Here is a 27,500-nt window from a genome sequence, read left to right as displayed (position 1 = left end):
ATATTACACACAGACATACAGTATATTACACACAGACATACAGTATATTACACACAGACATACAGTATATTACACACAGACATACAGTATATTACACACAGACATACAGTATATTACACACAGACACACAGTATATTATACAGTATATTACACACAGACAGTATATTACACACAGACATACAGTATATTACACACAGACATACAGTATATTACACACAGACACACAGTATATTACACACAGACATACAGTATATTACACACAGACATACAGTATATTACACACAGACATACAGTATATTACACACAGACATACAGTATATTACACACAGACATACAGTATATTACACACAGACATACAGTATATTACAGACATACAGTATATTACACACAGACATACAGTATATTACACACAGACATACAGTATATTACACACAGACATACAGTATATTACACACAGACATACAGTATATTACACACAGACATACAGTATATTACACACAGACATATATTACAGACATACAGTATTTACACACAGACACACAGACATACAGTATATTACACACAGACATACAGTATATTACACACAGACATACAGTATATTACACACAGACATACAGTATATTACACACAGACACACAGTATATTACACACAGATATACAGTATATTACACACAGACATACAGTATATTACACACAGACATACAGTATATTACACACAGACATACAGTATATTACACACAGACATACAGCATATCACAGACATACGGTATGTCACACACATTATGTCACCAGTCTGGTTCTATGTCTTTCAGGAACCATCGTCAGTATTGGAGATCCCAAGAAGAAGTACACACAGACATACAGTATATTACTCACAGAGAAGATCGTATATTACACACAGACATACAGGGGTGAGACACACACACACACAGTATTGGAGATCACACACACACACACACACACACACACACACACACACACACACACACACACACACACACACACACACACACACACACACACACACACACACACACACACACACACACACACACACACACACACACACACACACACACATACTGTAGAGTACATGTTCACCTTTTTGTGCCTTTATCCATATCTAAGTAACAGATTGGACACTACTCTCTCTCTCTTGCTGTCTCTCGTTCTCTCTCGCTGTCCCTCTCTCTCGTTCTCTCTCTCTCGCTGTCTCTCGTTCTCTCTCGCTCTCCCTCTCTTTTGTTCTCTCTCGTTCTCTCTTTCTCTCTCGTTCTCTCTCAGAGCGTCTGGTACTGTCTATACAGCCATCGATGTTGCCACTGGTGCAGAGGTAAGGTCCCTTCCTGGGTCAACACCAACACACACACACTTTCAGACTGAACACAGGCTTAAAACTTGTGTGTGTGTTACAGGTAGCTATCAAACAGATCAACCTCCAGAAACAGCCGAAGAAGGAGCTGATCATCAACGAGATCCTGGTGATGAAGGAGTTACAACAACCTAACATCGTCAACTACGTAGACAGGTAACACACACACGCACGCACGCACGCACGCACACACACACACACACACACACACACACACACACACACACACACACACACACACACACACACACACACCTCAGAAGTACGCCTGTGTCAGTACTCTGTGTGTTGGAGTCAGTTATTTACTTTGTTTCTGTTCGTGTGTGTGTGTGTGTGTGTGTGTGTGTGTGTGTGTGTGTGTGTGTGTGTGTGTGTGTGTGTGTGTGTGTGTGTGTGTGCGTGCGTGTGTGTGTGCGTGCGTGCGTGCGTGCGTGTGTGTGTGTGCGTGTGTGTGTAGTTTCCTGGTAGGTGAGGAGTTGTTTGTGGTGATGGAGTATCTGGCTGGAGGTTCGCTCACGGACGTTGTCACGGAAACATGCATGGACGAGGCTCAGATCGCTGCCGTGTGCAGAGAGGTACACACACACACACACTGCTGCTGTCTGCCGAAAGGTATACTCACACACACTCAGTCACAGAGCACAGGGAGGTGTGTGTGACGGTGTGTCCCGTGTGTGTCCTGTAGTGTCTGCAGGCTCTGGAGTTCCTCCATGCCAACCAGGTGATCCACAGAGACATCAAGAGTGACAACGTGCTGCTGGGCATGGACGGATCTGTCAAGCTCAGTAAGAACACACACACACTCCCTCTCCGGCGCTCTAGGTCACCAGGCTGCTCATGATTACACACATCTGTCACCATCGTTATGGGCACCAGGGCCTCATCAGACTCACCTGGACTCCAACACCTCCCTGATTACCTTCCCTATATATGTCAGTCCCTTTGGTTCCTTCCCCAGGCGCCATTGACTCTGTTCTGGTTTCATGTCTGTGAGCTTTTTCTGTTTCATGTTCTATTTATTAATTCAATTAGTCACTCCCTGTAGTTGCTTCCTGACTCCCAGCGTACACGTTACACACACACAAACACACACACTTTCTGTCTGCCTCCTCTTCCTCTCCCCCTTCATATCTCCCCCTCTCCTCTGTAGCTGGTTCTAGGTTCTGTTCCTAGATAAAATGCCTTGCCAATCCTAAGTGTCCTATTGTTTTGTGTCCTATCATTGTATTGGCCTGACAGTCACACTAACTTACCTGTTTTCTCTCCTCTGTCTAGCTGAATGTGACTAGGTGAATGTTTCATATTAACCTTCCCTCTAACATGTCTGTTCTCTCCCCTCCCTCTCCAGCTGACTTTGGGTTCTGTGCCCAGATCACTCCAGAGCAGAGTAAAAGAAGCACCATGGTGGGGACTCCCTACTGGATGGCTCCTGAAGTGGTGACCAGGAAGGCCTACGGACCCAAGGTGGACATCTGGTCCCTGGGCATCATGGCTATAGAGATGGTGGAGGGAGAACCCCCTTACCTCAACGAGAACCCACTCAGGGTGAGGTTGGATGTGTGTGTGTGGGGGGGGGTTCCATGCCTGTGTGTGTGTGTGTGTCCAGGCATTGCACTTGGTGGCCACTAATGTTCAGTGTGTGTCTCCTACAGGCCCTCTACCTGATAGCCACCAATGGGACTCCAGAGCTCCAGTCTCCAGAGAAGTTATCTCCAGTGTTCAGGTCCTTCCTGTCCCGCTGTCTGGAGATGGATGTAGAGAAGAGAGGAGGGGGGAAAGAACTACTGCAGGTACACACACACACACAGACACGCACAAACAAACACACACACACACCGTGATGAGAAGAGTTGGTTTCATTGGTTGATCTCTTGTCTTCCCTGCAGCATCCATTCCTAAAGCTGGCCAAGCCTCTCTCCAGCCTCACCCCTCTCATCCTGGCAGCCAAGGAGGCCATGAAGAGTAACCGCTAACCCTGGTTAGCCACAGATACACTGGATTCCTATATCTCTGTGTTAGCCTGAGTGCTAACTGCTAACTACTAGCCTTACCAGCTAACTTCCAGCCCTACTGTGCCAACTCGTCAGTGCCTCTCTGTAACTGACAGCATCTCCTCCTTGATGCTAAACACCAGCCTGCTAGGGCCCTGGCTCGTACACCTACAAGTCACACAAGTCGGCTTCCTGTTCTGTTTGACTCTCCTTCCCCTCTGTCCTTCACCCCTCACTCCATATCACACACCAGTCTTCCTATGTCTCTTACCCCCCCGTCCCTGTCTGTCCTTCACCCCTCACTCCATATCACACACCAGTCTTCCTATGTCTCTTAACCCCTCCCTCCCTGTCTGTCCCTCACCCCCCCCTGTCTGTCCCTCACCCCTCACTCCATATCACACACCAGTCTTCCTATGTCTCTTAACCCCTCCCTCCCTGTCTGTCCCTCACCCCCCCTGTCTATCCTTCACCCCTCACTCCATATCACACACCAGTCTTCCTATGTCTCTTAACCCCTCCCTCCCTGCCTGTCCCTCACCCCCCCTCCCTGTCTGTCCCTCACCCCTCACTCCATATCACACACCAGTCTTCCTATGTCTCTTACCCCCTCCCTCCCTGTCTGTCCCTCACCCCTCACTCCATATTACACACCAGTCTTCCTATGTCTCTTAACCCCTCCCTCCCTGTCTGTCCCTCACCCCCCGTCCCTGTCTGTCCTTCACCCCTCACTCCATATCACACACCAGTCTTCCTATGTCTCTTAACCCCTCCCTCCCTGTCTGTCCCTCACCCCCTCCCTGTCTGTCCCTCACCCCTCACTCCATATCACACACCAGTCTTCCTATGTCTCTTACCCCCTCCCTCCCTGTCTGTCCCTCACCCCCTCCCTGTCTGTCCCTCACCCCTCACTCCATATCACACACCAGTCTCCCTATGTCTCTTAACCCCTCCCTCCTTGTCTGTCCCTCACCCCCTCCCTGTCTGTCCCTCACCCCTCACTCCATATCACACACCAGTCTTCCTATGTCTCTTAACCCCTCCCTCCCTGTCTGTCCCTCACCCCCCTCCCTGTCTGTCCCTCACCCCCTCCCTGTCTGTCCCTCACCCCCCTCCCTGTCTGTCCTTCACCAGTCACTCCATATCACACACCAGTCTTCCTATGTCTCTTACCCCCTCCCTCCCTGTCTCTCCCTCACCCCCTCCCTGTCTGTCCCTCACACCCCCTCCTCATCTGTCCCTCACCCCTCACTCCATATCACACACCAGTCTTCCTATGTCTCTTACCCCTCCCTGTCTGTCCCTCACACCCCTCCTCATCTGTCCCTCACCCCTCACTCCATATCACACACCAGTCTTCCTATGTCTCTTACCCCCTCCCTGTCTGTCCCTCACTCCCCCTCCTCATCTGTCCCTCACTCCCCCTCCATTTTCCTCACCCTCTTTTTCATTCAGATGTTGTGAGGTTTTCCTGTTCTGTTTGTCTCTGCCTGCTACCTGTTCTTTCTCTCTCTTTACTCTGACTAAGAAACGTTAAAGGTGCAATCTGTAAAAATGATTGTCCCACAAACAAATAGTTAATTTCAATCCTACAGTATCAGTGTTGCAGTACACCTTCAAATAAAACTACAGATTGCACCTTTAACAAAATGAAAGAAAGTAATTGCTGTAATCTCGGTATTCAATCTCGGTATTCAATTCAAATATTTTGGCAGCAAAACCAAATGACATTTTTCAAAATTGTTTTGTATATTATGTACTTTGACAAATGTTGAGGGGGAAAAAATGGTGATATTTGGTGAACTGTTTTTTAACGTGTATAAATACTTTTCATTTGGTGTTTTGTGACTAACATTCTGATAGAAACCTTCCATTACGGTGTGCCTTAATGAACACAACATCTATATGGGGTGAATCCTAACGTTCACTTCATTAAGTTGAATTGTCACTTAGTCTCCCATTGACATCAACGCATGACTACGTGACAACGTGACTTAAGTGGAAGTTAGGATTTGCTCCTATGATTGGCCAATCAAAAAGCATTCCACCTTGCTAGACTAGTTCCATTCCATTTCACAGACATTCCAGTCAGAGAGGTTGATTGGTTGAGTCTGATGATGTTGATGATTTTAATAAGTATCCCCTTCTGTTGTTCATTTTTAATTAATGAAACCAAAGTTTTTTTTTACAGGAAGCCATGTATTTTCAAACAGTCTATGTAAATGATTAAAGATAGACTTGAACTAATGCTTGTGTGTGTGTCTGTGTAGAACATTATAGGTGAAGTACTGTGTCTGTGTAGAACATTATAGGTGAAGTACTGTGTCTGTGTAGAACATTATAGGTGAAGTACTGTGTCTGTGTAGAACATTATAGGTGAAGTACTGTGTCTGTGTAGAACATTATAGGTGAAGTACTGTGTCTGTGTAGAACATTATAGGTGAAGTACTGTGTCTGTGTAGAACATTATAGGTGAAGTACTGTGTCTGTGTAGAACATTATAGGTGAAGTACTGTGTCTGTGTAGAACATTATAGGTGAAGTACTGTGTCTGTGTAGAACATTATAGGTGAAGTACTGTGTCTGTGTAGAACATTATAGGTGAAGTACTGTGTCTGTGTAGAACATTATAGGTGAAGTACTGTGTCTGTGTAGAACATTATAGGTGAAGTACTGTGTCTGTGTAGAACATTATAGGTGAAGTACTGTGTCTGTGTAGAACATTATAGGTGAAGTACTGTGTCTGTGTAGAACATTATAGGTGAAGTACTGTGTCTGTGTAGAACATTATAGGTGAAGTACTGTGTCTGTGTAGAACATTATAGGTGAAGTACTGTGTCTGTGTAGAACATTATAGGTGAAGTACTGTGTCTGTGTAGAACATTATAGGTGAAGTACTGTGTCTGTGTAGAACATTATAGGTGAAGTACTGTGTCTGTGTAGAACATTATAGGTGAAGTACTGTGTCTGTGTAGAACATTATAGGTGAAGTACTCTGTCTGTGTAGAACATTATAGGTGAAGTACTGTGTCTGTGTAGAACATTATAGGTGAAGTACTGTGTCTGTGTAGAACATTATAGGGTGAAGGACTGTGTCTGTGTAGAACATTATAGGTGAAGTACTGTGTCTGTGTAGAACATTATAGGTGAAGTACTGTGTCTGTGTAGAACATTATAGGTGAAGTACTGTGTCTGTGTAGAACATTATAGGTGAAGCAGCGTAGCCTAGTGGTTAGAGCGTTGGACTAATAACCGGAAGGTTGCTGTGTCTGTGTAGAAGTTCAAACCCCTGTGTCTGACAAGGTACAAATCTGTCGTTGTGCCCCTGAACAGGCAGTTAACCCACTGTTCCCAGGCCGTCATTGAAAATAAGAATATGTTCTTAACTGACTTGCCTGGTTAAATAAAGGTTAAAAAAAAAAAAAAATTAAATAGGTGAAGTACTGTGTCTGTATAGAACATTATAGGTGAAGTACTGTGTCTGTATAGAACATTATAGGTGAAGTACTGTGTCTGTGTAGAACATTATAGGTGAAGTACTGTGTCTGTGTAGAACATTATAGGTGAAGTACTGTGTCTGTGTAGAACATTATAGGTGAAGTACTGTGTCTGTGTAGAACATTATAGGTGAAGTACTGTGTCTGTGTAGAACATTATAGGTGAAGTACTGTGTCTGTGTAGAACATTATAGGTGAAGTACTGTGTCTGTGTAGAACATTATAGGTGAAGTACTGTGTCTGTGTAGAACATTATAGGTGAAGTACTGTGTCTGTGTAGAACATTATAGGTGAAGTACTGTGTCTGTGTAGAACATTATAGGTGAAGTACTCTGTCTGTGTAGAACATTATAGGTGAAGTACTCTGGCTGTGTAGAACATTATAGGTGAAGTACTGTGTCTGTGTAGAACATTATAGGTGAAGTACTGTGTCTGTGTAGAACATTATAGGTGAAGTACTGTGTCTGTGTAGAACATTATAGGTGAAGTACTCTGGGTATACCAGTCGAGGGCATTCTGCGTTCACTGCTTTTCACTACAGCTTTTCATGGGGGTACCTCGCTCTCTCTCTCTCTTTCCCCCAACCCTTTACCCCACCCTCTCTCTCTCTTTCTCACTCCCTCCCTTTTCTCTATCTCCGCTCCACCTTTATCTCTCTCTTCTCTCCCACGCTCTCCTTCTCAATGATAGTGTTTAATCTCTCAGGTCATTCACAGCTGGATCACAGTGTAATAACGGGACCAATATAAAGCACTGATTGTTAGATGGTTTCACATTGAGATATGTCAGCGATACAATACCCAATAGCATCTGTAGTTGGCGGACATTTATGTCTTGATAGCTCTGTGTGTGTGTGTGTGTGTGTGTGTGTGTGTGTGTGTGTGTGTGTGTGTGTGTGTGTGTGTGTGTGTGTGTGTGTGTGTTATGTGGTGAAGTGTGTGTGTGTGTGTGTGTGTGTGTGGTGTGTGTGTGTGTGTGTGTAACCAGAGAGGCCCGATGTGGGACAGGTGTCAGATGGAGAGCAGAGCTGAGGAAGAGAGGGAGTTCTGAAGGTCTGTTTTAGAGGTAGACAGACTAATGAGGTCAGTGTGTGTCGCGACCACGTACAGAGACAACGTATAGAGGTTTGTGTTATTTGGTTCAGGGAGAGTGTGGGACTTGTGTGTTTCTGAAGAGAGGAGAGGGGGATGCCGGATCCCTGTTATCCTGCAGGTCGGATCCTAAACCTCTCAGCAGGCTGGTGAGTGAAAGACAGTAAGCTCCTTACTGCAGTACTGGAGGACTGAGTTACTGGGTGACCAGAGCTCCTTACTGCAGTACTGGAGGACTGAGTTTCTGGGTGACCAGGGCTCCTTACTGGAGGACTAAGTTACTAAGACCAGAGCTCCTTATTGCAGTACTGGAGGACTGAGTTACTGGGTGACCAGAGCTCCTTACTGTAGTACTGGAGGACGAAGTTACTGGGTGACCAGAGCTCCTTATTGCAGTACTGGAGGACTGTGTTACTGGGTGACCAGAGCTCCTTACTGGAGTACTGGAGGACTAAGTTACTGGGTGACCAGAGCTCCTTATTACAGTACTGGAGGACTGAGTTACTGGGTGACCAGAGCTCCTTACTGGAGTACTGGAGGACTAAGTTACTGGGTGACCAGAGCTCCTTATTGCAGTACTGGAGGACTGAGTTACTGGGTGACCAGAGCTCCTTACTGCAGTACTGGAGGACTGAGTTACTGGGTGACCAGAGCTCCTTATTGCAGTACTGGAGGACTGAGTTACTGGGTGACCAGAGCTCCTTACTGCAGTACTGGAGGACTAAGTTACTGGGTGACCAGAGCTCCTTATTGCAGTACTGGAGGACTAAGTTACTGGGTGACCAGAGCTCCTTACTGCACTACTGGAGGACTGAGTTACTGGGTAACCAGAGCCATATAAAGGTTTGACCAACTTTGCCAGTCATAATGAGTATTTGGATTCTCAGTAACCATAGCAGTTAAGTTAGCTGTTGTTTGAAAAGTCAGTAAATTCAGCATTTCTCTATGTGGCTCTATCAAGGTGAAGCATTTATATGGCAGTAAAGCAGTGGGTTGTTACAGTAAAGCAGTGGGTTGTTACAGTAAAGCAGTTGGTTGTTACAGTAAAGCAGTGGGTTGTTACAGTAAAGCAGTGGGTTGTTACAGTAAAGCAGTGGGTTGTTACAGTAAAGCAGTTGGTTGTTACAGTAAAGCAGTGGTTTGTTACAGTAAAGCAGTGGGTTGTTACAGTAAAGCAGTTGGTTGTTACAGTAAAGCAGTGGGTTGTTACAGTAAAGCAGTGGGTTGTTACGGGTTGTTCAGTAAAGCAGTGGGATGTTACAGTAAAGCAGTTGGTTGTTACGGGTTGTTACAGTAAAGCAGTGGGTTGTTACAGTAAAGCAGTGTGTTGTTACAGTAAAGCAGTGGGTTGTTACAGTAAAGCAGTGGGTTGTTACAGTAAAGCAGTTGGTTGTTACAGTAAAGCAGTGGGTTGTTACAGTAAAGCAGTGGGTTGTTACAGTAAAGCGGTGGGTTGTTACAGTAAAGCAGTGTCACGCCTTGGTCTTAGTATTTTGTGTTTTCTTTAATTATTTGTTCTGGCCAGGGTGTGACATGGGTTTATTGTGTTGTCTTATTGGGGTTTTTGTAGGCATTGGGATTGTGGTTGATTAGGGGAGTGTCTAGCATAGGCTTGGCTGCCTGAGGCGGTTCTCAATCAGAGTCAGGTGATTCTCGTTGTGTCTGATTGGGAACCATATTTAGGTAAGCCTGGGTTTCACTTATAGGTGTATTTTGTGGGTGATTGTTCCTGTCTCTGTGTTAGTGTTCACCAGACAGGCTGTATAGGTTTTCACGTTCTGTTTGTTGTTTTTGTATATATATAGTTATTTCATATATCGTCTTTTCGTCATTAAAGAACATGAGTAACCACCACGCTGCATTTTGGTCCGACTCTCCTTCAACAGACGAACGCCGTTACAAGCAGTGGGTTGTTACAGTAAAGCAGTGGTTTGTTACAGTAAAGCAGTGGGTTGTTACAGTAAAGCAGTTGGTTGTTACAGTAAAGCAGTGGGTTGTTACAGTAAAGCAGTGGGTTGTTACAGTAAAGCAGTTGGTTGTTACAGTAAAGCAGTGGGTTGTTACAGTAAAGCAGTGGGTTGTTACAGTAAAGCGGTGGGTTGTTACAGTAAAACAGTGGGTTGTTACGTGTTGTTACAGTAAAGCAGTGGGTTGTTACAGTAAAGCAGTGGGTTGTTACAGTAAAGCGGTGGGTTGTTACAGTAAAGCGGTGGGTTGTTACAGTAAAGCAGTGGGTTGTTACGGGTTGTTACAGTAAAGCAGTGGGTTGTTAGGTAATTATAGGTGGTTCTTACAGTAAAGCAGTTGGTTGTTACAGTAAAGAAGTGGGTTGTTACAGTAAAGCAATGGGTTGTTCAGTAAAGCAGTGGGTTGTTACAGTAAAGCAGTGGGTTGTTACAGTAAAGCAGTGGATTGTTACGGTAAAGCAGTGGGTTGTTACAGTAAAGCGGTGGGTTGTTACAGTAAAGCGGTGGGTTGTTACAGTAAAGCAGTGGGTTGTTACGGGTTGTTACAGTAAAGCAGTGGGTTGTTACGGTAAAGCGGTGGGTTCTTACAGTAAAGCAGTTGGTTGTTACAGTAAAGCAGTGGGTTGTTACAGTAAAGCAATGGGTTGTTCAGTAAAGCAGTGGGTTGTTACAGTAAAGCAGTGGGTTGTTACAGTAAAGCAGTGGATTGTTACGGTAAAGCAGTGGGTTGTTACAGTAAAGCAGTTGGTTGTTACAGTAAAGAAGTGGGTTGTTACAGTAAAGCGGTGGGTTGTTACAGTAAAGCAGTGGGTTGTTACAGTAAAGCAATGGGTTGTTCAGTAAAGCAGTGGGTTGTTACAGTAAAGCAGTGGGTTGTTACAGTAAAGCAGTGGGTTGTTACAGTAAAGCAGTGGGTTGTTACGGGTTGTTACAGTAAAGCAGTGTGTTGTTATGGGTTGTTACAGTAAAGCAGTGGGTTGTTACAGTAAAGCAGTGGGTTGTTACAGTAAAGCAGTGGGTTGTTACAGTAAAGCAGTTGGTTGTTACAGTAAAGCAGTGGGTTGTTACAGTAAAGCAGTGGGTTGTTACAGTAAAGCAGTGGGTTGTTACAGTAAAGCGGTGGGTTGTTACAGTAAAGCAGTGGGTTGTTACAGTAAAGCAGTTGGTTGTTACAGTAAAGCAGTGGGTTGTTACAGTAAAGCAGTGGGTTGTTACGGGTTGTTACAGTAAAGCAGTGGGTTGTTACAATAAAGCAGTGGGTTGTTACATTAAAGCAGTGGGTTGTTACAGTAAAGCAGTTGGTTGTTACAGTAAAGCAGTGGGTTGTTACAGTAAAGCAGTGGGTTGTTATGGGTTGTTACAGTAAAGCAGTGGGTTGTTACGGGTTGTTACAGTAAAGCAGTGGGTTGTTAGAGTAAAGCAGTGGGTTGTTACATTAAAGCAGTGGGTTGTTACAGTAAAGCAGTTGGTTGTTACAGTAAAGCAGTGGGTTGTTACAGTAAAGCAGTGGGTTGTTATGGGTTGTTACAGTAAAGCAGTGGATTGTTACAGTAAAGCAGTGGGTTGTTACAGTAAAGCAGTTGGTTGTTACAGTAAAGCAGTGGGTTGTTACAGTAAAGCAGTGGGTTGTTACAGTAAAGCAGTGGGTTGTTACAGTAAAGCGGTGGGTTGTTACAGTAAAGCAGTGGGTTGTTACAGTAAAGCAGTTGGTTGTTACAGTAAAGCAGTGGGTTGTTACAGTAAAGCAGTGGGTTGTTACGGGTTGTTACAGTAAAGCAGTGGGTTGTTACAGTAAAGCAGTGGGTTGTTACATTAAAGCAGTGGGTTGTTACAGTAAAACAGTTGGCTGTTACAGTAAAGCAGTGGGTTGTTACAGTAAAGCAGTGGGTTGTTATGGGTTGTTACAGTAAAGCAGTGGGTTGTTACAGTAAAGCAGTGGGTTGTTACAGTAAAGCAGTGGGTTGTTACAGTAAAGCGGTGGGTTGTTACAGTAAAGCAGTGGGTTGTTACAGTAAAGCAGTTGGTTGTTACAGTAAAGCAGTGGGTTGTTACAGTAAAACAGTGGGTTGTTACGGGTTGTTACAGTAAAGCAGTGGGTTGTTACAGTAAAGCAGTGGGTTGTTACATTAAAGCAGTGGGTTGTTACAGTAAAGCAGTTGGCTGTTACAGTAAAGCAGTGGGTTGTTATGGGTTGTTACAGTAAAGCAGTGGGTTGTTACAGTAAAGCAGTGGGTTGTTACAGTAAAGCAGTGGGTTGTTACAGTAAAGCAGTTGGTTGTTACAGTAAAGCAGTGGGTTGTTACAGTAAAGCAGTGGGTTGTTACAGTAAAGCAGTGGGTTGTTACAGTAAAGCGGTGAGTTTGTGTAATAACGTGCTGTTTTCTCCTTGCATAAAGTTTCAGTGTATTGTCTGGCAACAAAGAAAGGAAGGTGTGTGTGTGTGTGTGTGTGTGTGTGTGTGTGTGTGTGTGTGTGTGTGTGTGTGTGTGTGTGTGTGTGTGTGTGTGTGTGTGTGTGTGTGTGTGTGTGTGTGTGTGTGTGTGTGTGTGTGTGTGTGTGTGTGTCTCTTACATCTCTCTACAATGTGGTTGTATGTGGTTGTGTGTGTGTGCATGCGTGTGTGCGTTCGTGCATGCCGGTGTGTGGTGAAAGAAACCGATGACACAGCTAAAGGGTTAATTGCTAACTCCCAGGCTGGAGTCTCTGGAGGACCACGCCCATCCCAGAGTTCAATGGGCCGAAGGTCTCTTGTCCTCCGCTGCTTCGGTCAAGACAGCGAGCGAGAAGACACCTGACCACCTCTAAACCTCTACCAAGCTTCTCCAGCCCTGTCTGATCCTCTCTTCACGGTAAGTCTTCATTTCATGTTTCGGCTGCTATTTACTACACAAATACAGTAGCCTATGTGGTGCTTTCTGACACTTACAGTATATCAAAGGAGGAATACTGATCGATCACTGCTTGGCATCAAATGATACGCAGTCTAGGGTCGCAATGAGTCACCAAAGTCTTCTAAGTAGCTGGCGAACAGCGAGATGAAAAATATAGCAGAACTTGTCATACAGTCTTGTCTCAGCCAGTAGTGTTTAAGTTCTGTAATATACTTGTTGCACTTAGTTTGTAAGTCCATTTCTTGCGAAGTAAATGTCTAACTAGCTTCTACTATCATTCATCTGTATATATTTTTTTATTTTTTTGATAATGTAATTTAGGACACCACATAATAATGAACATATCAGCTCACAGCAACGCAGTTACCTCCGCAGCTGATGTTCATGTGGAGAAGGCTGTAAAATATTCAAACTCCTCTTCTCTACCCAGCGCAGCGGAACAACTCCTAGCCTCTGTTAGGCCTGTCGGCAGACCCGCTCTACTCAGCCAGGAGTGACTGAACGCTGGGGAGCAGAGAGACCTTGGCCCCTCTCGTCCAGAACAGAACCAAATAGACACAGGCTTTTATGAAGGTGTGTTCTGGGGTGTGAGCCCCCTGGGGTCAGGTGTGTGGAGGGTCAGCAAGGGGAGCTGTCTGGGTGTGTCAATTCAGTCAATTCAAATTCAAAAATGTGCATCCGAAATCGAATTTCATTTCCCGAATTGACTAAACTTGAATGGAACAGTAGAGAGCCCCCAGAACAGTCTCAGTTCGATGGGGCATGGACTCTACAAGGTGTCAAAAGCGTTCCACAGGGATGTTGGCCCATGTTGTCTCCAATGCTTCCCACAGTTGTTTCAAGTTGGCAGGATGTCCTCTGGGTGGTGGACCATTCTTGAAAAACACTGTTGAGCGTGAAAATCCCAGCAGCGTTGCAGTTCTTGACACACTGAAACCGATATGCCTGACACCTACCACCTTACCCTGTTCAAAGGCACTTCAGTGTTATGTCTGGCCCATCCACCCTCTGAATGGCACACATACACAATCCATCTCCCAATGCTTAAAAATCCTTCTTTAAACTGTCTCCTCACCTTCATCTACACTGATTGAATTGGATTTAACAAGTGATCAATAAGGGATCATAGTTTTCACCTGGATTTACCTGGTCAGTCTATGTCATGGAAAGAGCTGGTGTTTCTAATGTTTTGTACACTCAGTGTATATTGAGGCCATTCCAGGACACAACACATATCCTTATTGTCCTCGTATCTCTCACTCGAGTTAATCAATAACCACACAACTATTTTAATAATAATAGATCATGATACAGAACTGTATCATGTTGTCTTTGTGAGCTTAAAGATATGGGCCCGACCTTCTGGGGCTGAGATTGTATGGTTCAATAATATACACTATAAATTGTATGGTCTAATATATAGATTAGATTCTAGATTGTAGACAATCTTTACTCTCTCCTTATTGTAGTTAGCTCTGTATTCTCTGCAGCCTGTGATAGCACACTTATCACTGCTAGAACCGGTAGATTAGCTTATTGCTCAATACACTGGCAGGTCAATGGAAGCACGAGGTCACAATGGAAGCATTTAGGTCACAATGGAAGCATGAGGTCACAATGGAAGCATTTAGGTCACAATGGAAGCATGAGATTACAATGCAAGCATGAGATCACAATGGAAGAATGTGATCACAATGGAAGAATGTGATCACAATGGAAGCATGAGGTCACAATGGAAGCATGAGGTCACAATTGAAGCATGAGGTCACAATGGAAGCATGTTGCCTGCTTGTCAGTTTAGCAGTCAAGTTTGTTCTGCAATCGTGTGATTGTTGTGATTTTGCTATTGTAAATGTTTGTAGGCTTATGTAGCCAAATTGTATCTATGATCGTACGCTATCCATTTGTTTTTTGTTTGATATTTTAAAGTATGAGAATTTACCAATAATATCATGCCACACCCGGCAATGATTACAGTCACCTGTGTGTCTTTTGACACTATATAAATGAGTCATCCCGCAGTGTTTGTCATTATACCCCGATGAAGACGTTGGACATTAACATTTCTGCATCTGAGCTCCTAGAGTGTGCGGCTCTCCTTTACTTTTTGAAGTGTTCCACTCCGCTAGCCAGCACCTCGCCTAAATAGGTGTGCGTTTCTTTTGCCTCTAGATTGTTCTGCATCTGTACCTTGCGTTTCAATTATAAATATTTCCTTTAATTGTGATGATAAATTGACTGTGTGTGTGTGTGTGTGTGTGTGTGTGTGTGTGTGTGTGTGTGTGTGTGTGTGTGTGTGTGTGTGTGTGTGTGTGTGTGTGTGTGTGTGTGTGTGTGTGTGTGTGTGTGTGTGTGTGTGTTTGTATATATATATATATATATATATAATATAAATATCAGGTAATCTAGATAGACTGTCCAGTATGGCGAAAAAGGTGACCCAGATTTCACGAGAGGACCTAGAGGAGCTCCGGGAGGCTTTCAACAGGATCGGTTAGTTACAGACACACACACACACACACACACACACACACACACACACACACACACACACACACACACACACACACACACACACACACACACACACACACACACACACACACACACACACACACACACACACACACACATACCTACAGACACCCACAGAGATTAGAGAGTTAACCTCGAGATTAGGGAGGTAACCTGGAGGTTAGAGGGGTAACCTAGAGGTTAGAGGGGTAACCTAGAGGTTATAGAGGTAACCTAGAGGTTAGAGAGGTAACCTGGAGGTTAGAGAGGGAGATAGTTAACCTGGAGGTTACAGGGGTAACCTGGAGGTTAGAGGGATAACCTAGAGATTAGAGAGGTAACCTGGAGGTTAGAGAGGGAGATAGTTAACCTAGAGGTTAGAGGGGTAACCTGGAGGTTAGAGAGGGAGATAGTTAACCTGGAGGTTAGAGAGGGAGATAGTTAACCTGGAGGTTACAGGGGTAACCTGGAGGTTAGAGAGGGAGGTAGTTAACCTGGAGGTTAGAGAGGGAGATAGTTAACCTGGAGGTTAGAGAGGGAGATAGTTAACCTGGAGGTTAGAGAGGGAGATAGTTAACCTGGAGATTAGAGAGGGAGATAGTTAACCTGGAGGTTAGAGAGGGAGATAGTTAACCTGGAGGTTAGAGAGGGAGATAGTTAACCTGGAGGTTAGAGAGGTAACCTAGAGGTTAGAGAGGGAGATAGTTAACCTGGAGGTTAGAGGGGTAACCTAGAGGTTAGAGGGGTAACCTGGAGGTTAGAGAGGTAACCTAGAGGTTAGATAGTTAACCTGGAGGTTAGAGGGGTAACCTAGAGGTTAGAGAGGTAACCTAGAGGTTAGATAGTTAACCTGGAGGTTAGCGGGGTAACCTAGAGGTTAGAGAGGTAACCTAGAGGTTAGAGGGTTAACCTAAAGGTTAGAGAGGTAACCTAGAGGTTAGAGAGGGAGACAGATAACCTCGAGGTTAGAGTGGTAACCTAGAGGTTAGAGAGGGAGATATATAACCTAGAGGTTAGGGAGAAACCTGCAGGTTAGAGAGGTAACCTAGAGGTTAGAGAGGGAGATATATAACATAGAGGTTAGGGAGAAACCTGCAGGTTAGAGAGGTAACCTAGAGGTTAGAGAGGTAACCTAGAGGTTAGAGAGGTAACCTAGAGGTTGGAGAAGTAACCTAGAGGTTAGAGAGGGAGATATATAACCTAGAGGTTAGGGAGAAACCTGCAGGTTAGAGAGGTAACCTAGAGGTTAGAGAGGGAGATATATAACCTAGAGGTTAGGGAGAAACCTGCAGGTTAGAGAGGTAACCTAGAGGTTGGAGAAGTAACCTAGAGGTTAGAGAGGGAGCTAGGTAACCTAGAGGTTAGATAGGTAACCTAGAGGTTAGATAGGTAACCTTGAGGTTAGATAGGTAACCTTGAGGTTAGATAGGTAACCTTGAGGTTAGAGAGGGATATAGGTAACCTAGAGGTTAGAGAGGGATATAGGTAACCTAGAGGATAGATAGGTAACCTAGAGGTTAGAGAGGGATATAGGTAACCTTGAAGTTAGATAGATAATCTAGAGGTTAGATAGGTAACCTAGAGGATAGATAGGTAACCTAGAGGTTAGAGAGGGATATAGGTAACCTTGAAGTTAGATCGATAATCTAGAGGTTAGATAGGTAACCTAGAGGATAGATAGGTAACCTAGAGGTTAGAGAGGGATATAGGTAACCTAGAGGTTAGAGAGGGATATAGGTAACCTAGAGGATAGATAGGTAACCTAGAGGTTAGAGAGGGATATAGGTAACCTTGAAGTTAGATAGATAATCTAGAGGTTAGATAGGTAACCTAGAGGATAGATAGGTAACCTAGAGGATAGATAGGTAACCTAGAGGTTAGAGAGGGATATAGGTAACCTAGAGGATAGATAGGTAACCTAGAGGATAGAGAGGGATATAGGTAACCTAGAGGATAGATAGGTAACCTAGAGGTTAGAGAGGGATATAGGTAACCTAGAGGATAGATAGGTAACCTAGAGGTTAGAGAGGGATATAGGTAACCTAGAGGATAGATAGGTAATCTAGAGGTTAGAGAGGGATATAGGTAACCTAGAGGATAGATAGGTAACCTAGAGGTTAGAGAGGGATATAGGTAACCTAGAGGATAGATAGGTAACCTAGAGGTTAGAGAGGGATATAGGTAACCTAGAGGTTAGAGAGGGATATAGGTAACCTAGAGGATAGATAGGTAACCTAGAGGTTAGAGAGGGATATAGGTAACCTAGAGGATAGATAGGTAACCTCGAGGTTAGAGAGGGATATAGGTAACCTAGAGGATAGATAGGTAATCTAGAGGTTAGAGAGGGATATAGGTAACCTAGAGGATAGATAGGTAACCTAGAGGTTAGAGAGGGATATAGGTAACCTAGAGGATAGATAGATAATCTAGAGGTTAGAGAGGGATATAGGTAACCTAGAGGATAGATAGGTAACCTAGAGGTTAGAGGGGGATATAGGTAACCTAGAGGATAGATAGGTAACCTAGAGGTTAGATAGGTAACCTAGAGGTTAGAGAGGGATATAGGTAACCTAGAGGATAGATAGGTAACCTAGAGGTTAGAGAGGGATATAGGTAACCTAGAGGATAGATAGGTAACCTCGAGGTTAGAGAGGGATATAGGTAACCTAGAGGATAGATAGGTAATCTAGAGGTTAGAGAGGGATATAGGTAACCTAGAGGATAGATAGATAATCTAGAGGTTAGAGCGGTAACCTAGAGGTTAGAGAGGGATATAGGTAACCTAGAGGTTAGAGAGGGATATAGGTAACCTAGAGGTTTGATAGGTACAGTATATACGTAACCTTGAGGTTAGAGAGGTAACCTAGAGGTTAGAGAGGGATATAGGTAACCTAGAGGATAGATAGGTAATCTAGAGGTTAGAGAGGGATATAGGTAACCTAGAGGATAGATAGATAATCTAGAGGTTAGAGCGGTAACCTAGAGGTTAGAGAGGGATATAGGTAACCTAGAGGTTAGAGAGGGATATAGGTAACCTAGAGGATAGATAGATAATCTAGAGGTTAGAGCGGTAACCTAGAGGTTAGAGAGGGATATAGGTAACCTAGAGGTTAGAGAGGGATATAGGTAACCTAGAGGATAGATAGATAATCTAGAGGTTAGAGCGGTAACCTAGAGGTTAGAGAGGGATATAGGTAACCTAGAGGTTAGAGAGGGATATAGGTAACCTAGAGGTTCGATAGGTACAGGATATAGGTAACCTTGAGGTTAGAGAGGTAACCTAGAGGTTAGAGAGGGATATAGGTAACCTAGAGGATAGATAGATAATCTAGAGGTTAGAGCGGTAACCTAGAGGTTAGAGAGGGATATAGGTAACCTAGAGGTTAGAGAGGGATATAGGTAACCTAGAGGTTCCTAGAGGTACAGGATATAGGTAACCTTGAGGTTAGAGAGTTAATCTAGAGGTTAGAGAGTTAACCTAGAGGTTAGAGAGTTAACCTAGAGGTTAGAGAGTTAACCTAGAGGTTAGAGAGTTAACCTAGAGGTTAGAGAGTTAACCTAGAGGTTAGAGAGTTAACCTAGAGGTTAGAAAGGTAACCTATAGGTTAGAGAGGGATATAATTAACCTTGAGGTTAGAGAGTTAACCTAGAGGTTAGAGAGTTAACCTAGAGGTTAGAGAGTTAACCTAGAGGTTAGAGAGTTAACCTAGAGGTTAGAGAGGGAGATATATAACCTAGAGGTTAGGGAGAAACCTGCAGGTTAGAGAGGTAACCTAGAGGTTAGAGAGGGAGATATATAACCTAGAGGTTAGGGAGAAACCTGCAGGTTAGAGAGGTAACCTAGAGGTTGGAGAAGTAACCTAGAGGTTAGAGAGGGAGCTAGGTAACCTAGAGGTTAGATAGGTAACCTAGAGGTTAGATAGGTAACCTTGAGGTTAGATAGGTAACCTTGAGGTTAGATAGGTAACCTTGAGGTTAGAGAGGGATATAGGTAACCTAGAGGTTAGAGAGGGATATAGGTAACCTAGAGGATAGATAGGTAACCTAGAGGTTAGAGAGGGATATAGGTAACCTTGAAGTTAGATAGATAATCTAGAGGTTAGATAGGTAACCTAGAGGATAGATAGGTAACCTAGAGGTTAGAGAGGGATATAGGTAACCTTGAAGTTAGATCGATAATCTAGAGGTTAGATAGGTAACCTAGAGGATAGATAGGTAACCTAGAGGTTAGAGAGGGATATAGGTAACCTAGAGGTTAGAGAGGGATATAGGTAACCTAGAGGATAGATAGGTAACCTAGAGGTTAGAGAGGGATATAGGTAACCTTGAAGTTAGATAGATAATCTAGAGGTTAGATAGGTAACCTAGAGGATAGATAGGTAACCTAGAGGTTAGAGAGGGATATAGGTAACCTAGAGGATAGTTGGGTAACCTAGAGGTTAGAGAGGGATATAGGTAACCTTGAAGTTAGATAGATAATCTAGAGGTTAGATAGGTAACCTAGAGGATAGATAGGTAACCTAGAGGTTAGAGAGGGATATAGGTAACCTAGAGGTTAGAGAGGGATATAGGTAACCTAGAGGATAGATAGGTAACCTAGAGGTTAGAGAGGGATATAGGTAACCTTGAAGTTAGATAGATAATCTAGAGGTTAGATAGGTAACCTAGAGGATAGATAGGTAACCTAGAGGTTAGAGAGGGATATAGGTAACCTAGAGGATAGTTGGGTAACCTAGAGGTTAGAGAGGGATATAGGTAACCTTGAAGTTAGATAGATAATCTAGAGGTTAGATAGGTAACCTAGAGGATAGATAGGTAACCTAGAGGTTAGAGAGGGATATAGGTAACCTCGAGGTTAGAGTGGTAACCTAGAGGTTAGAGAGGGAGATATATAACCTAGAGGTTAGGGAGAAACCTGCAGGTTAGAGAGGTAACCTAGAGGTTAGAGAGGGAGATATATAACATAGAGGTTAGGGAGAAACCTGCAGGTTAGAGAGGTAACCTAGAGGTTAGAGAGGTAACCTAGAGGTTAGAGAGGTAACCTAGAGGTTGGAGAAGTAACCTAGAGGTTAGAGAGGGAGATATATAACCTAGAGGTTAGGGAGAAACCTGCAGGTTAGAGAGGTAACCTAGAGGTTAGAGAGGGAGATATATAACCTAGAGGTTAGGGAGAAACCTGCAGGTTAGAGAGGTAACCTAGAGGTTAGAGAGGTAACCTAGAGGTTAGAGAGGTAACCTAGAGGTTAGATAGGTAACCTAGAGGTTAGATAGGTAACCTTGAGGTTAGATAGGTAACCTTGAGGTTAGATAGGTAACCTTGAGGTTAGAGAGGGATATAGGTAACCTAGAGGTTAGAGAGGGATATAGGTAACCTAGAGGATAGATAGGTAACCTAGAGGTTAGAGAGGGATATAGGTAACCTTGAAGTTAGATAGATAATCTAGAGGTTAGATAGGTAACCTAGAGGATAGATAGGTAACCTAGAGGTTAGAGAGGGATATAGGTAACCTTGAAGTTAGATAGATAATCTAGAGGTTAGATAGGTAACCTAGAGGATAGATAGGTAACCTAGAGGTTAGAGAGGGATATAGGTAACCTAGAGGTTAGAGAGGGATATAGGTAACCTAGAGGATAGATAGGTAACCTAGAGGTTAGAGAGGGATATAGGTAACCTTGAAGTTAGATAGATAATCTAGAGGTTAGATAGGTAACCTAGAGGATAGATAGGTAACCTAGAGGATAGATAGGTAACCTAGAGGTTAGAGAGGGATATAGGTAACCTAGAGGATAGATAGGTAACCTAGAGGTTAGAGAGGGATATAGGTAACCTAGAGGATAGATAGGTAACCTAGAGGTTAGAGAGGGATATAGGTAACCTAGAGGTTAGATAGGTAACCTAGAGGTTAGAGAGGGATATAGGTAACCTAGAGGATAGATAGGTAACTAGAGGTTAGAGAGGGATATAGGTAACCTAGAGGATAGATAGGTAACCTAGAGGTTAGAGGGGGATATAGGTAACCTAGAGGATAGATAGGTAACCTAGAGGTTAGATAGGTAACCTAGAGGTTAGAGAGGGATATAGGTAACCTAGAGGATAGATAGGTAACCTAGAGGTTAGAGAGGGATATAGGTAACCTAGAGGATAGATAGGTAACCTCGAGGTTAGAGAGGGATATAGGTAACCTAGAGGATAGATAGGTAATCTAGAGGTTAGAGAGGGATATAGGTAACCTAGAGGATAGATAGGTAACCTAGAGGTTAGAGAGGGATATAGGTAACCTAGAGGATAGATAGATAATCTAGAGGTTAGAGAGGGATATAGGTAACCTAGAGGATAGATAGGTAACCTAGAGGTTAGAGGGGGATATAGGTAACCTAGAGGATAGATAGGTAACCTAGAGGTTAGATAGGTAACCTAGAGGTTAGAGAGGGATATAGGTAACCTAGAGGATAGATAGGTAACCTAGAGGTTAGAGAGGATATAGGTAACCTAGAGGATAGATAGGTAACCTCGAGGTTAGAGAGGGATATAGGTAACCTAGAGGATAGATAGGTAATCTAGAGGTTAGAGAGGGATATAGGTAACCTAGAGGATAGATAGATAATCTAGAGGTTAGAGCGGTAACCTAGAGGTTAGAGAGGGATATAGGTAACCTAGAGGTTAGAGAGGGATATAGGTAACCTAGAGGTTTGATAGGTACAGTATATACGTAACCTTGAGGTTAGAGAGGTAACCTAGAGGTTAGAGAGGGATATAGGTAACCTAGAGGATAGATAGGTAATCTAGAGGTTAGAGAGGGATATAGGTAACCTAGAGGATAGATAGATAATCTAGAGGTTAGAGCGGTAACCTAGAGGTTAGAGAGGGATATAGGTAACCTAGAGGTTAGAGAGGGATATAGGTAACCTAGAGGATAGATAGATAATCTAGAGGTTAGAGCGGTAACCTAGAGGTTAGAGAGGGATATAGGTAACCTAGAGGTTAGAGAGGGATATAGGTAACCTAGAGGATAGATAGATAATCTAGAGGTTAGAGCGGTAACCTAGAGGTTAGAGAGGATATAGGTAACCTAGAGGTTAGAGAGGGATATAGGTAACCTAGAGGTTCGATAGGTACAGGATATAGGTAACCTTGAGGTTAGAGAGGTAACCTAGAGGTTAGAGAGGGATATAGGTAACCTAGAGGATAGATAGATAATCTAGAGGTTAGAGCGGTAACCTAGAGGTTAGAGAGGGATATAGGTAACCTAGAGGTTAGAGAGGGATATAGGTAACCTAGAGGTTCGATAGGTACAGGATATAGGTAACCTTGAGGTTAGAGAGTTAATCTAGAGGTTAGAGAGTTAACCTAGAGGTTAGAGAGTTAACCTAGAGGTTAGAGAGTTAACCTAGAGGTTAGAGAGTTAACCTAGAGGTTAGAGAGTTAACCTAGAGGTTAGAGAGTTAACCTAGAGGTTAGAAAGGTAACCTATAGGTTAGAGAGGGATATAATTAACCTTGAGGTTAGAGAGTTAACCTAGAGGTTAGAGAGTTAACCTAGAGGTTAGAGAGTTAACCTAGAGGTTAGAGAGTTAACCTAGAGGTTAGAGAGGGAGATATATAACCTAGAGGTTAGGGAGAAACCTGCAGGTTAGAGAGGTAACCTAGAGGTTAGAGAGGGAGATATATAACCTAGAGGTTAGAGAGGTAACCTAGAGGTTGGAGAAGTAACCTAGAGGTTAGAGAGGGAGCTAGGTAACCTAGAGGTTAGATAGGTAACCTAGAGGTTAGATAGGTAACCTTGAGGTTAGATAGGTAACCTTGAGGTTAGATAGGTAACCTTGAGGTTAGAGAGGGATATAGGTAACCTAGAGGTTAGAGAGGGATATAGGTAACCTAGAGGATAGATAGGTAACCTAGAGGTTAGAGAGGGATATAGGTAACCTTGAAGTTAGATAGATAATCTAGAGGTTAGATAGGTAACCTAGAGGATAGATAGGTAACCTAGAGGTTAGAGAGGGATATAGGTAACCTTGAAGTTAGATCGATAATCTAGAGGTTAGATAGGTAACCTAGAGGATAGATAGGTAACCTAGAGGTTAGAGAGGGATATAGGTAACCTAGAGGTTAGAGAGGGATATAGGTAACCTAGAGGATAGATAGGTAACCTAGAGGTTAGAGAGGGATATAGGTAACCTTGAAGTTAGATAGATAATCTAGAGGTTAGATAGGTAACCTAGAGGATAGATAGGTAACCTAGAGGTTAGAGAGGGATATAGGTAACCTAGAGGATAGTTGGGTAACCTAGAGGTTAGAGAGGGATATAGGTAACCTTGAAGTTAGATAGATAATCTAGAGGTTAGATAGGTAACCTAGAGGATAGATAGGTAACCTAGAGGTTAGAGAGGGATATAGGTAACCTAGAGGATAGATAGGTAACCTAGAGGATAGAGAGGGATATAGGTAACCTAGAGGATAGATAGGTAACCTAGAGGTTAGAGAGGGATATAGGTAACCTAGAGGATAGATAGGTAACCTCGAGGTTAGAGAGGGATATAGGTAACCTAGAGGATAGATAGGTAATCTAGAGGTTAGAGAGGGATATAGGTAACCTAGAGGATAGATAGGTAACCTAGAGGTTAGAGGGGGATATAGGTAACCTAGAGGATAGATAGGTAACCTAGAGGTTAGATAGGTAACCTAGAGGTTAGAGAGGGATATAGGTAACCTAGAGGATAGATAGGTAACCTAGAGGTTAGAGAGGGATATAGGTAACCTAGAGGATAGATAGGTAACCTCGAGGTTAGAGAGGGATATAGGTAACCTAGAGGATAGATAGGTAATCTAGAGGTTAGAGAGGGATATAGGTAACCTAGAGGATAGATAGGTAACCTAGAGGTTAGAGAGGGATATAGGTAACCTAGAGGATAGATAGATAATCTAGAGGTTAGAGAGGGATATAGGTAACCTAGAGGATAGATAGGTAACCTAGAGGTTAGAGGGGGATATAGGTAACCTAGAGGATAGATAGGTAACCTAGAGGTTAGATTGGTAACCTAGAGGTTAGAGAGGGATATAGGTAACCTAGAGGATAGATAGGTAACCTAGAGGTTAGAGAGGATATAGGTAACCTAGAGGATAGATAGGTAACCTCGAGGTTAGAGAGGGATATAGGTAACCTAGAGGATAGATAGGTAATCTAGAGGTTAGAGAGGGATATAGGTAACCTAGAGGATAGATAGATAATCTAGAGGTTAGAGCGGTAACCTAGAGGTTAGAGAGGGATATAGGTAACCTAGAGGTTAGAGAGGGATATAGGTAACCTAGAGGTTCGATAGGTACAGTATATACGTAACCTTGAGGTTAGAGAGGTAACCTAGAGGTTAGAGAGGGATATAGGTAACCTAGAGGATAGATAGGTAATCTAGAGGTTAGAGAGGGATATAGGTAACCTAGAGGATAGATAGATAATCTAGAGGTTAGAGCGGTAACCTAGAGGTTAGAGAGGGATATAGGTAACCTAGAGGTTAGAGAGGGATATAGGTAACCTAGAGGATAGATAGATAATCTAGAGGTTAGAGGTAACCTAGAGGTTAGAGAGGGATATAGGTAACCTAGAGGATAGATAGATAATCTAGAGGTTAACCCTAGAGGTTAGAGAGGGATATAGGTAACCTAGAGGTTAGAGAGGGATATAGGTAACCTAGAGGTTCGATAGGTACAGGATATAGGTAACCTTGAGGTTAGAGGGTAACCTAGAGGTTAGAGAGGGATATAGGTAACCTAGAGGATAGATAGATAATCTAGAGGTTAGAGCGGTAACCTAGAGGTTAGAGAGGGATATAGGTAACCTAGAGGTTAGAGAGGGATATAGGTAACCTAGAGGTTCGATAGGTACAGGATATAGGTAACCTTGAGGTTAGAGAGTTAACCTAGAGGTTAGAGAGTTAACCTAGAGGTTAGAGAGTTAACCTAGAGGTTAGAGAGTTAACCTAGAGGTTAGAGAGTTAACCTAGAGGTTAGAGAGTTAACCTAGAGGTTAGAGAGTTAACCTAGAGGTTAGAAAGGTAACCTATAGGTTAGAGAGGGATATAATTAACCTTGAGGTTAGAGAGTTAACCTAGAGGTTAGAGAGTTAACCTAGAGGTTAGAGAGTTAACCTAGAGGTTAGAGAGTTAACCTAGAGGATAGATAGGTAATCTAGAGGTTAGAGAGGGATATAGGTAACCTAGAGGATAGATAGGTAACCTAGAGGTTAGAGAGGGATATAGGTAACCTAGAGGATAGATAGATAATCTAGAGGTTAGAGAGGGATATAGGTAACCTAGAGGATAGATAGGTAACCTAGAGGTTAGAGGGGGATATAGGTAACCTAGAGGATAGATAGGTAACCTAGAGGTTAGATTGGTAACCTAGAGGTTAGAGAGGGATATAGGTAACCTAGAGGATAGATAGGTAACCTAGAGGTTAGAGAGGGATATAGGTAACCTAGAGGATAGATAGGTAACCTCGAGGTTAGAGAGGGATATAGGTAACCTAGAGGATAGATAGGTAATCTAGAGGTTAGAGAGGGATATAGGTAACCTAGAGGATAGATAGATAATCTAGAGGTTAGAGCGGTAACCTAGAGGTTAGAGAGGGATATAGGTAACCTAGAGGTTAGAGAGGGATATAGGTAACCTAGAGGTTCGATAGGTACAGTATATACGTAACCTTGAGGTTAGAGAGGTAACCTAGAGGTTAGAGAGGGATATAGGTAACCTAGAGGATAGATAGGTAATCTAGAGGTTAGAGAGGGATATAGGTAACCTAGAGGATAGATAGATAATCTAGAGGTTAGAGCGGTAACCTAGAGGTTAGAGAGGGATATAGGTAACCTAGAGGTTAGAGAGGGATATAGGTAACCTAGAGGATAGATAGATAATCTAGAGGTTAGAGCGGTAACCTAGAGGTTAGAGAGGGATATAGGTAACCTAGAGGATAGATAGATAATCTAGAGGTTAGAGCGGTAACCTAGAGGTTAGAGAGGGATATAGGTAACCTAGAGGTTAGAGAGGGATATAGGTAACCTAGAGGTTCGATAGGTACAGGATATAGGTAACCTTGAGGTTAGAGAGGTAACCTAGAGGTTAGAGAGGGATATAGGTAACCTAGAGGATAGATAGATAATCTAGAGGTTAGAGCGGTAACCTAGAGGTTAGAGAGGGATATAGGTAACCTAGAGGTTAGAGAGGGATATAGGTAACCTAGAGGTTCGATAGGTACAGGATATAGGTAACCTTGAGGTTAGAGAGTTAACCTAGAGGTTAGAGAGTTAACCTAGAGGTTAGAGAGTTAACCTAGAGGTTAGAGAGTTAACCTAGAGGTTAGAGAGTTAACCTAGAGGTTAGAGAGTTAACCTAGAGGTTAGAGAGTTAACCTAGAGGTTAGAAAGGTAACCTATAGGTTAGAGAGGGATATAATTAACCTTGAGGTTAGAGAGTTAACCTAGAGGTTAGAGAGTTAACCTAGAGGTTAGAGAGTTAACCTAGAGGTTAGAAAGGGATATAGGTAACCTAGAGGTTAGAAAGTTAGGTTAGAGGGATATAATTAACCTTGAGGTTAGAAAGGTAACCTAGAGGTTAGAGAGGGAAATAAGTAACCTTGAGGTTAGATAGGTAATCTGGAGATTAGAGAGGGATATCGGTAACCTTGAGGTTAGAGAGGTAATCTGGAGATTAGAAAGGGATATCGGTAACCTTGAGGTTAGAGAGGTAATCTGGAGATTAGAGAGGGATATCGGTAACCTTGAGGTTAGAGAGGTAATCTGGAGATTAGAGAGGGATATCGGTAACCTTGAGGTTAGAGAGGTAATCTGGAGATTAGAGAGGGATATCGGTAACCTTGAGGTTAGAGAGGTTACCTAGAGGTTAGAGACAGTGACTAGTAGCTAAAAGGTTGCTGGTTTAAATCCAGAACCCGGAGATGACAAGAGGGGAGGGAACTAGTAACGGGCCTCCATTTTGGCCTTGAGCATGGCACTTCATCTGGTCATAATTCTGTCTGCCTGCCTCCCTGCCTACCCATCTCTCTTTCACTCTGTCTGTCTCTCTGTCTCTCTTTCTGTCTGCCTGCCTGCCTGCCTGCCTGCCTGCCTACCTGCCTACCCATCTCTCTCTCGCTCTGTCTGTCTCTCTTTCTGTCTGTCTGCCTGCCTGCC

General features: G+C 43.3%; 3 protein-coding genes across 4 annotated transcripts in view; all 3 read left to right on the top strand.

Annotated features, from left to right (window-relative positions):
- Positions 1 to 5,610, top strand: part of LOC124010759 (serine/threonine-protein kinase PAK 2-like) — a 27,920-nt gene extending 22,310 nt beyond the window's left edge. The window contains exons 8-16 of the mRNA XM_046323409.1: positions 813 to 863; positions 902 to 911; positions 1,285 to 1,333; positions 1,416 to 1,528; positions 1,830 to 1,947; positions 2,058 to 2,157; positions 2,721 to 2,917; positions 3,025 to 3,162; positions 3,259 to 5,610. Coding sequence (XP_046179365.1) covers positions 813 to 863; positions 902 to 911; positions 1,285 to 1,333; positions 1,416 to 1,528; positions 1,830 to 1,947; positions 2,058 to 2,157; positions 2,721 to 2,917; positions 3,025 to 3,162; positions 3,259 to 3,345 — 863 coding nt within the window. The 3' untranslated portion in view covers positions 3,346 to 5,610. The remainder of the gene's footprint in view (positions 1 to 812; positions 864 to 901; positions 912 to 1,284; positions 1,334 to 1,415; positions 1,529 to 1,829; positions 1,948 to 2,057; positions 2,158 to 2,720; positions 2,918 to 3,024; positions 3,163 to 3,258) is intronic.
- On the top strand, positions 3,493 to 5,610 carry LOC124010758 (proline-rich receptor-like protein kinase PERK2). The gene is made up of 2 exons (XM_046323408.1): positions 3,493 to 3,692; positions 4,122 to 5,610. The coding sequence occupies exons 1-2, from the start codon at positions 3,493 to 3,495 to the stop codon at positions 4,825 to 4,827; spliced, it is 906 nt and encodes a 301-aa protein (XP_046179364.1). The 3' UTR covers positions 4,828 to 5,610.
- Positions 5,611 to 7,941: 2,331 nt separating this feature from the next.
- LOC124011413 (plastin-1-like) overlaps positions 7,942 to 27,500 on the top strand; it is a 25,700-nt gene continuing 6,141 nt past the window's right edge. The window contains exons 1-4 of one of the 2 annotated variants that reach the window (XM_046324770.1): positions 7,942 to 8,099; positions 12,611 to 12,766; positions 13,244 to 13,381; positions 15,209 to 15,301. In XM_046324770.1, the coding sequence (XP_046180726.1) occupies positions 15,232 to 15,301 (70 nt within the window). In that variant the 5' untranslated portion in view covers positions 7,942 to 8,099; positions 12,611 to 12,766; positions 13,244 to 13,381; positions 15,209 to 15,231. Of the gene's footprint in view, positions 8,100 to 12,610; positions 12,767 to 13,238; positions 13,382 to 15,208; positions 15,302 to 27,500 lie in introns of both variants that reach the window. The other variant, XM_046324769.1, reaches the window with a different exon arrangement.

This window comes from Oncorhynchus gorbuscha, linkage group LG23, assembly GCF_021184085.1.
Source record: "Oncorhynchus gorbuscha isolate QuinsamMale2020 ecotype Even-year linkage group LG23, OgorEven_v1.0, whole genome shotgun sequence".
Classification (NCBI taxonomy): domain Eukaryota; kingdom Metazoa; phylum Chordata; class Actinopteri; order Salmoniformes; family Salmonidae; genus Oncorhynchus; species Oncorhynchus gorbuscha.
This window is presented reverse-complemented; position numbering and strand designations above follow the sequence as displayed.